Raw genomic sequence first — 10,296 nt, forward strand, 5'->3', positions numbered from 1 at the left:
AATAATGTCTAATGAGAGCCAAATGTAACTGCAGCTCCTTTATGCTAAAATGTATCTGAAATGTTATCTTTTGAAAGTCTATTCTTCAAAGAAATTAATGATTTTTCATAAAAGAATTGTTTGAACCAAACGAATAGCCAATATAAATAAATATTTTAACTGGCAATACAATATGCTCACTTAGGTATACCAAAGTGCATAAAATGTAGAAGAGTTAGACGATTTAGATACAGTTGCTCCAAGCCAAAAACAGCAAGGGCGTCTTCTACTGTCACATAGTCACAGCCTCATAGGGACTTCTACTCCAATCCTCCACACACCCAAAGATACCACGGATGAAAAAAGACTTTGGCCGTGGGAAATACCTTCACATTTCTTTAAAAAATATACAGACACCGATCCTCCAACAAAATTATATTGTATTTTTCTCCGCTTTATGGGCAATCAATCCCTGTTTCCAGATCTAGAATCCAACCTGTTGTGTATACTGAGTATAAGCTTCCTTTTGCATTGCTATCGGGGCACGAGTGACATCGTCTGGAAGGTCAAATGCATCAACTAGCTCCTTTGCTACATTCCTTACTTGAAAGCTAAGATAGTCTACCAGCTTATGGATAGCCTGCAAAACCACCATTGATCTGAACATAAGCACTGCACTAATTTTTACTTGCCAGAAACGTATTAAATTGCTCTTACAGAAAATTAAACAAATATTTTAGGCATATGAAATACTGTTCCTTTAGAATGATAACATAAGTAATATACCCTCTATTGATAAGAAACCAGTTATATTCAAAATATATTAGCAAAATATTACTTTTTCTCTTATTTATCAAATAATATGAAGCAAAGTAAGTAACATCCTCCATAAAGAAAATAAACAAATTTAAAGTAATCATCTAGAAAACAATACCTTAGCTTTGTTGGGAGCTACATAATCCACATTGCGATATGTTCCTATGTCATTCCAGATACGGTCCAATGCATATAGATCGCAGGCAAGTTTCAAAGCAGCACGACTGCTCTCATCAGGACAGCTGGGGAAGAAAAGGATCACATATAAGCATCAGTGAATAAACATTTAGGAGACTTGAAAGAAATATAACCAGAAATAGGGGCTTGAAATATCATATGAGGTCAGAGAAAGAAGGTGAAAAATAAACCTTTTTACAGCATCAACGAATTTTGCAAGTATGACAGATTCAATGTGAGACTCTGCTAGTGTAAGAAGGTGATTTAAGCATCTATTCCAAGCACCAAAAGTGCCTAGAGTTTTGGAGTGCTTTCGGAGACGCAATGCAGCACTATGAAGAAGCCTTGATGTTCGGTACTGCAACAAAAAATTAAAAACTCAACATTAATACAAACATCCTGTTTACAGGTGAGTAACAACAGTTATAGATCATAATGTCAAGCCAGTTACCCTGAAAGCGTCCAGCTGAAATTGTGGATCTCTAAGATGCTCTTCACCTTCCCAACGAGCGGTCACAGGATTCGGAGCAGAGAGATACGCATTCATTGACTCTCTCAAATAGTTCCATGTCCCTGCAATAGCACCCCCTTGGAACTTCTCCTGGTACCTTTTCAATAGATCCCCTGCAACCTGTGTTTTTGGCAGCAAGTCAGCTTTCTGAAGTCATTATATACCCCAACACTACTCCAGCAAACGAGATTAATGAAATTATTTTGTAGCAGTAGAAATATTCAACGGTAGTACACAGTCATTGTAGCAGATCAATGAAAAACGAGACAAGACAGCGAGAATCCAATCTGATCATGAACCTACTATACAGTGATTGAGCATGCAGGCTCCAATTACATCTTATTATTAACTTATAAATCTAAACATCAATAGAAATCTTTTACTATATAAGAAAACAAATATGCACATGGTTAAGCAAACAAATTATTGGCTCATTAACAAAATACTAAGGAGTTTGATCATACCTGTTGCAGAAGCACTGTATTATCACCTTCAAATGTCTGAAATATATCATGATCATTCCTTAAGCTGCCAAACCTGTTCACAGCAGCATAACCATGACCCCCACAGGCTTCTCTGCAGATACTTATCGACTTTGCAGTAAATGAAGTCACATATGCCTTTAGACCAGCAGAAAGAGCATGGACCTCACCCACGAGCTCATCATCGTGTGTCTTCTTCATCTCGGAATACTTATCTACCAGATCTAGTGTTGCAAAGTGGAATGCATAGGTTGATGCCAACATGGGCATCAGCTTATGCTGCTGAGATTGATAGTCAAGAATACTAACTTCCGGTTGCTTTGGAGGCCCGAATTGCTGTCTTAAAAGAGAGTATCTAATGGCTATAGTGGATGCAATCTTAAGCACACCAACGGAGGAATAAGCAAGGCCAACTCGTCCCCCTACAAGTTCTCCTAAGGTGGCTGCAAATCGTTTGTTGATGGTGGGAAGACTGCTAGTATACTTGCCATCACGTGAAACATCCCCAAAGCGATTTAGCAGGTTATCTCGGGGGATTCTCACAGAACGGAATCGCAGAGCTCCATTATCCACTCCATTCAGGCCAACCTTATGACCACAGTCATGTATTTCAATCCCTGGAAGAACTTCATGAGTCTTCATATCCCGTATAGGAACAATGAAGGCATGGACACCCATATCAGTAACACCTTTTGCATCATGAGATGGCAACATTAGCTTTGCAAAGACTGTAGCAAACTTGCCATGAACTGCTGCATTTCCAATCCACCATTTGATGGCCCCATCATTAGGTGTGTCTACAATGAATTCGTCTGTGATGGGATCGAACATTGCAACAGTCTGCAGGCCCTGGACATTTGAGCCTTTCAAACACAAAACATAAGTTAAACTTCGGCATAAAAAGATATTCTAACATACAGCAATGTGTTAAGAAAATCAGTTTCTCAGATGGAAACCTTTACACAGTCACGGAGTATAATCAATCTGTTCAAAATGAAGATAAATTTTATATACTATATACAAATCTACAACTGTAAATAAAGATATACCAATACTTAGATGGTCATGAAAGAATTATGCAAGATACAAAACATATTACAAGTTCTAACAACTAAATACAGTTAATCCAAAATGACAAGTTACAAGAATCTACAATTCTACACCTTACAGGTTCTCTAAAACATAATTTGAATTTTTTTTTTGGCTTTCTTATACTTCCTTTCTCCAAAATTAAATTAATATTTACATTGATGGTGTATATCAGCTAAATTGGACAATCAAATTTGGATACAAGGAGCATAAATTAAGTACTAGTACAAATTGTAAAAAAAAAAATCCTCATGTCATCACACAGTAAAGGGAATGTTAATTTACCATGATGAAGTTCTGTCATAGCAAAACAACCCATATAATCAAGGTTGTCAATTCCATCAAAGTACTTATCTTTATGTTTTTTAGTTCCCAAATTCAGCACTGAGCCTCCCCATAAACTGCACCACATCACATTTACCAAACAAATTAAACCAAATCAACCAAAAGACACAAAATTATAACAATACTCTACCCAAGATCAAAAGTCTTGCATACAACGGATACATTACCCGTAACCAAAACTTGGTTACGGGTCACCCCAAAACACATTAAAGTCACACCTTCAAAAAAGTAGACTTTAATGTGACTCGAGCCTAATTAAATACACCCGTTGTATACAAGCTTCCGTGATGGCAACGTTACACATAAAACAAAGTTTAATATACCTGTATTGAACACCCATTTTAATCCCAAGAGACATATCAATACCCCCAACAGCTTCAAGAATCGCAAAATATTTAGAAGGTTCATCAACAACAAATCGAAAAGGTCGAATTCCAGCTTCTCTAACCAAACCCACAAGCTGTTTCAAACACAATTCTCTATGATCATCTTTTAAGATTTCAATTGGGGTTTGAAGTTCTGGTCTTCCTTTAAAATATTCATACACTTTTTCTTGAATATCTCTGTATTTTCCTCTCATATAATCTGATAAAGCTTCCATATTTACTTCCATGGATGCCTTCTTCCCCTTCTCTCTCTCTCCTCCTCCTTCTCCCCTGCATCTTTCGACCTCCATTGATGATTTAATTTCATTCTTGATGATTACTGGGTGCAGATGCAATCTCAGCCGTTCGATCCGACGGTTCATGATTGATAAATTCTCTGACAAATCTTCTTCCTCCGCGGTATGATTCATCTTCTCCGATGTTCTTTGCATTTTGACTGATTTTTTTTTTTTTTTTTTTGGGATTTTTTCGAGATTTTTTTGGCGAAAATTTTCTTTGATATGGAATTATGGATGATTTTCTATATTTAAAAAAAAAATAAAAAAATGCGTGATAATCCGGTAATAATTTGAATACGTGGAATCGCGTGATAGGATATAGTTTTGGCGGGGTGTAATTTATACTACGTATTTTCTGTCATAAAATTAAAAATAAAAAAATTAAGGTTGTTAGACGCTCCATCCAATGTAAACATTGAGAGAGGTATGAATGAAGATATGATTGTTGAGTAGGAGATTAGGTGTGTTCTTCGGTCAAGTGGTCAACCCATCCCCATTATCTCATCTTCATCACGTCCAAATTGTATCCTTCTTTCCAACTTATTACGTATTTTATTTGGTAAGTTGCGTTACGCGAGAAAACAATAATGCATTGAACGTCGGCTCATTTAACTAGTTCAAATAATAAACTAGATGAATAGTGTTCAAGTTCAAGACATGAGATTAAATTGTACGGTGTAATACTATATTTTGTACCATTTATCCAAGTGCAACATTTAATTCGATTGTTCACTATTATAATGACAAATTTTGAAATTGTTTCAATGAAATCCCAAATACTACAGAGTACAAAATACAAAAGATTAAAAAATAAAAATAAAAATAAAAATATAAATGCAAGATATTAACAAAAGAGAGTTTAATATTTAACTCAATTCCTTACAATGAATCTTCATATCAAATTTAATTTTTATTAACGGACTAGTATGAATTTCAAGAAAATACTTTGAAAATAATCAAATCTAATTTAACAGCAAATAATCAAATCTAATTTAACAGCAACTATTGGCAAATCTATCAAAGGTAATGAAACGGAAAATAAACCCGTATCCGTATTGACCCACTAATTGGCATATTTTGTTGGCCCAAATAAGCAAGTTAAAGCCCAAAAAACGTACACTCATGATTATGAATACATTATACACACTTGGTATTTTGTTGGCCCAAGTAGGCTAGCTAAATGCCTGAATTACATAACCTTACAATACATACTTGGTATTTTGTTGGCACAATTACAAGATTCTTTTTTACATACATCGTTGACAGAAATAAACTCACTTTAATACATGTGGTATTACCACTACAAACTACAACGTACAATGTGGTGTTCAATTAAGCAGGCTAAATGTGCCATCAACAACTTTTTGATGAGTGAGGCGCTTGATTAAAAGAAGAGGGTGGGCGTGGATTGCGATTGAGGAGGCACAAAGGGCAATGGAACGGGTGTAGGTGGTGACATGATAGGAGTAGTTTAACATGGTAGACGGCACAACATTGGTGCGAATGGAACCTGACAATGAGACATCGGTTGGATTTGAACACCACCACCAAAACCGCCTTGTCCAAGTATTGGATATCCGGTTTGATTGGTTACTTGAGGCCCCCAAAGCCATGGTCCGGATCCAATTCCATGGTACATCCTAGGAGGCCATGGCTGCGTCATCATTTGGGCTGCATATGGAGCTTGAAACTGGCCCTGTTCACTTCTTAATTTTGAAATCGCCTGCATTTTGCAAGTCCAATTGTTATAAACTCATACATGTCATATAGTTATGTGCAATATTGCAATAATGTACTATATCTTATTATAAGTTATAGCTTTAAATACGAGGTATGACAATCACATATATAAGTCCAATACAAATTTGTGAATAAAGCAGTACTAAGACGTAAGTATTTATTTACATGAATGTGGAGCTTCAAGGATTTTATATACTCAATGGCACGCTCGAGGATGATCGCATGATTCCCCTACAACATTACGCCACAAAAACTCATAAATATATGCATAATAATAATACGAGAAGCAAATAACTATGTCATGAATTCATGATGATATTTATACGACTATGAGAACCTTGATTATACCTTGCCGCAAGGGGGAATCAACTGTTGAATGGCTTTTATGTTTGCATTGATGCGCTCCCTTCTTCGTTTGTTCCCGCTACTTCGTTTCTGTGTACGTTTCTATGTACATACAATTGGCATGAACAATTATGAGAATTCATCAATTATGTTGGTGAGATAACAAAACAAGACTACAGTTGACGTAAACAATTTGGCGCAATCATGACTCATGAGGAGTTGGCACGCAATATTACTGCGATAACATAGATTTTTATGATTGCAACATTTATTATAGTTTGTCATCAGATAATGCTTCTTAATATGGAGTATTTATACTAAATATGATTTAATATATATATTTTTTTTAATAAATACTTATTAATGATTGAAATTATGCTTAATAAGTATGAGAATATTATTGTAACTTTAAATATTGATGAATTGAAGTACATTCCTATAGTGACTATATATAGTCATCGTTTTATTGATCTTGGTTCTAACATTGCATGTTACGTGATTACTTACATGCACTAATTAGGTTTTTCTTAACAAACTTATATGGACACCGTACCAATGTATCATACTATCATCAGCATGTTGCCATTTATGAATAAGCAAGCGAAGATTGCGATAAACTCACTTTAAATGAATCTTGTAGATGATGATGATGACCGTCCCTTCGCTCAGGTTCCGCCGGAATAAGCTGCTTTCCTCTAGAATCATCTATTGCTTGATCAGCCACATTTTTTATTTCTGCTCCCTGCTGATTTTAATATGTGAGATGTTTTATCAGAAAATATACACTTAAAAATGCACAATTTTTGGGTCATTTGATTTTTTTGCTCGCTTCTAAATTTAAATGAGTGAATAAATCATACAATGAGCAAAGTATACCCTTGTGCTCTTAATAGAGGTTTTGAATTAGGATTGTTTTTAGTACAGGAACAAATGATCACTAACTAGTAAGCTGGTTAAAAATAATATCATGTACTGTTAAAAACATATATGAAAATTTCAGGAAATTCGGACAAAACTTGAAACTAGGTATATTAGGCATCCTGGCGGCAATCTGTAGGATTTGTTTGTGACGTTAACAACATATATCAATTCTTGTAAAGAGTATATTGTTAAAAAATTTAAATTTTGAGCATAAACTTTTAGAATAGGTATGAAGAAAATGGGGTAATAAGTCTAATAAACAACCTAACACTTTGAGCAATATTTACTTCATGAAGAATTAAATTATTTTGTCCTTTAAGACTACTTGTATTGAGATGAAATTACTTTCGTTCTAAATCACAACGCTTTATATTATAATTTAGCATTCTAGAAAAGAGGTTATTTGATCAATATTTAATTTATAAATTAGGCTACATTTATTATCTTATTAATTTGTATTAGACATTTATAATTTCTCTATAAGTAATTAATATTTAGTACTCTACATATATATACGATCCTTCTAGCTAAACATGCATACTAACCTCATGAGGAAGTGTATGGATGGGTGTGGGATCACACCCTTCTTGAAACAAATCAAATTCTATCGTATATGGAGCATCCAAGTGATGATACTCGGGTTCGGGTTGTGGTAGGGTAACTTCAGAAAGATATTGGTCAATATCATCAAATAATAATGATTGATGATGATCATGAAAATGACCCCCTAAGTTTTCAAGGGACGTCGTAGTAAAAATATTATTATCTTTAAAAGTTTCGAAGGAATAAGGAGGAGTCATACTTAGTACTGCTGGTTTGATCTTTCATTTTTTCGAAGAGTTATACATCTCCTTATATATACAATCCAGTGGCTCAAATTCCTAGTTCAAGCACTATTCTAAGTTAATTTTATATTGGTTGTATAAGCATTATATTTTAGAATGTTCAAATATATTTATCCTCAGATTTTAAGACTGACGTAATGTATTATGTTAAATAGATTGCCACTTTGTATATTACTGCGTAATGGAACATGTTACATATATTGCCACTTTCTACGGCCTTTGTATTATATTATGCATCATTTTTGAGGAATTGTCACTTATATTCTCGGTAATGCAACATGACTATGATAATAATTGTTCGGAAAATGATGATGATAATTTAATAATTGTTCGGAAAATGATGATGATAATTTTTTGGGTAAGATTGTTTGCGAGGTGATGACCGAATCTAGGATTCCAAATTCAATTGCAGTAATATACATTGCGGTGCTTAATCTGTGTCCTGGCCACACCGTGTGACCGGGTTACTTAGTCGATTGACGCATTTTCTGTGTGAGAGGAACCCCTAACCGATCGAGTAACTCCTGACGGACCGAGTAACCCTTGAATAAGTAACACCTAACTTATCAAGTAACATCTTGGGGTCATATAATATTGATTTAAACAATAAATGATCATTATATATTATCATAAATGTTCGTAATAGGCTTGAGTTAATGAAATCAGTGTAATGTTTAAACCGGTAAATTCGTCATTTAAAGGCAAAATGGATGGTTCCACCCACCTTTTTGGACTCCCGGAACGTATTAGTTACCATGGTAAACATTTCGGCAATTTTTATTTACATGCGAAAAAAAAGTAAAAAAATTCCAAAATTTAAAACTAATATCCACCCTTTTTGAGAAATTTTGGAGGTTTCGAGGCCCGATATCGAAAATCCTTGAGATTATATTGGATACGTCTCGGGGTCATATAATGACGTTTGGAACCAAATATGATCATTATATGTTGTCGTAAATGTTCGTGGTAGGATTGAGTTAATGAAATCGGTACACGTTGTAAACCGATAAATTGGTCATTTAAATGGAAATTGGATGGTTCCACGCAGCCAATTGGACACCCGGAGTGTATTAGGGACCATGGTAACCATTTTGGCAATTTTTATTTTCGATCGAAAAAGTCAAAAAATTCCAAAATTGAAGGCTAATATCCACACTTTTAGAGAAATTTTGGAGGTTTCGGGGCCCGGTATCAAAAAGTTTTGAAATTCTAGGGTATATATATCGGGGTCATATAATGTCGTTTGGAATCATATGTGAACATTATTTGTTGTTATAATGTTCGTGGTAGGCTTGAGTTAATGAAATCTGTGCAAGTTGTAAACCGGTAAATTGGTCGTTTAAAGGAAAATTGGATGGTTCCACCCATCCAATTGGACTCCCGGGAGGTATTAGGGACCGGGGTAAAAATTTGGACAATTTTTTATTTACATGCGAAAAAAGTCAAAAAATTTCAAAATTAAAGGCTAATATCCATGTTTTTTTTAGAAATTTCGAAAATTTTGAGACCCGGTGTCGAAAAGAAATGTGATTTTAGGGGATACATCTGAGGCTCATATAATGATGTTTGGAACCATAAATGATCATTATATGTTGTCATAAATGTTCTTAGTACGCTTGAATTAATGAAATCGGTGCAAATTGTAAACCGATAAATTGGCCGTTTAAAGTCAAATTAGATGGTTCCACCCACATAAGTAGACTCTAGGAGGGTATTAGGGACCATAGTAAACAATTCGGCAATTTTTTTTTCGGGACGAAAAAAAGTCAAAAAATTCCAAAATTAAAGACCAATATCCACACTTTTTGAGAAATTTGGAAGGTTTTGGGGCCTGGTGTCGAAAAGGCTTGAGATTTAAGGGGATACATCTCGGAGTCATATAATGCCGTTAGGAACCATATATGATCATTATATGTTGTCATAGAAATTAGTTATAGGCTTGAGTTAATTTAATGAAATCGGTGCAAGGTTTAAACCGATAAAATTGGTCGTTTAAAGGCAAATTGGATGGTTCCACCCACCCAATTAGACTCCCGGAGGATATTAGGAAGTATGGTAAACATTTCGGCAATTTTTTTTCCGGACGAAAAAAAGTCAAAAAATTCCAAAATTGAATGCTAATATCCACACTTTTTGAGAAATTTTGGAGGTTTCGGGGCCCGGTGTATAAAAGGCTTGAGATTTTAGGGGATACATCTCGGAGTCATATAATGCCGTTTGGAACCATATATGATCATTATATGTTGTCATAAATGTTCATGATAGGCTTAATTTAATGAAATCAGTGCAAGTTGTAAACCTGTAAATTAGTCATTTAAAGGTAAATTGGATGGATACACCCACCCACCCAATATGACTCCCAAAGGGTATTAGGGAATATGG

The 10,296-nt window shown here is 34.8% G+C and overlaps 2 protein-coding genes across 2 annotated transcripts; both read right to left on the reverse strand.

Moving 5' to 3' along the window:
- Positions 1-38: 38 nt before the first annotated feature.
- On the reverse strand, positions 39-4,378 carry LOC145562955 (acyl-coenzyme A oxidase 2, peroxisomal-like). The gene is made up of 7 exons (XM_081623369.1): positions 3,723-4,378; positions 3,340-3,455; positions 1,948-2,828; positions 1,424-1,603; positions 1,164-1,330; positions 914-1,037; positions 39-619 (listed from the first exon to the last, which is right to left on the reverse strand). The coding sequence occupies exons 1-7, from the start codon at positions 4,214-4,216 to the stop codon at positions 464-466; spliced, it is 2,118 nt and encodes a 705-aa protein (XP_081479495.1). The 5' UTR covers positions 4,217-4,378; the 3' UTR covers positions 39-463.
- Positions 4,379-5,013: 635 nt separating this feature from the next.
- Positions 5,014-7,948, reverse strand: LOC145626537 (uncharacterized). Its single transcript, XM_081678988.1, has 5 exons — positions 7,615-7,948; positions 6,771-6,890; positions 6,152-6,250; positions 5,969-6,034; positions 5,014-5,786 (listed from the first exon to the last, which is right to left on the reverse strand). Exons 1-5 carry the CDS (start codon positions 7,867-7,869, stop codon positions 5,535-5,537), a joined length of 792 nt encoding a protein of 263 aa, XP_081535114.1. The 5' UTR covers positions 7,870-7,948; the 3' UTR covers positions 5,014-5,534.
- Positions 7,949-10,296: the final 2,348 nt, after the last annotated feature.

Source organism: Chenopodium album, chromosome 1 (assembly GCF_948465745.1).
Source record: "Chenopodium album chromosome 1, dcCheAlbu1.1, whole genome shotgun sequence".
In the NCBI taxonomy this organism is placed as follows: domain Eukaryota; kingdom Viridiplantae; phylum Streptophyta; class Magnoliopsida; order Caryophyllales; family Amaranthaceae; genus Chenopodium; species Chenopodium album.

Coding starts and splice junctions, on each gene's coding strand:
- LOC145562955 (XM_081623369.1), bottom strand. CDS start 4,216: ATGCAAAGAACATCGGAGAAGATGAATCATACCGCGGAGGAAGAAGAT. Junction 1,038..1,163: donor TTCGTTGATGCTGTAAAAAG/GTTTATTTTTCA, acceptor TTTCTTCCCCAG/CTGTCCTGATGAGAGCAGTC. Junction 620..913: donor TAGCTCCCAACAAAGCTAAG/GTATTGTTTTCT, acceptor GTGGTTTTGCAG/GCTATCCATAAGCTGGTAGA.
- LOC145626537 (XM_081678988.1), bottom strand. CDS start 7,869: ATGACTCCTCCTTATTCCTTCGAAACTTTTAAAGATAATAATATTTTT. Junction 6,891..7,614: donor TCCATACACTTCCTCATGAG/GTTAGTATGCAT, acceptor TAAAATCAGCAG/GGAGCAGAAATAAAAAATGT. Junction 5,787..5,968: donor CCTTGAAGCTCCACATTCAT/GTAAATAAATAC, acceptor TGCAAAATGCAG/GCGATTTCAAAATTAAGAAG.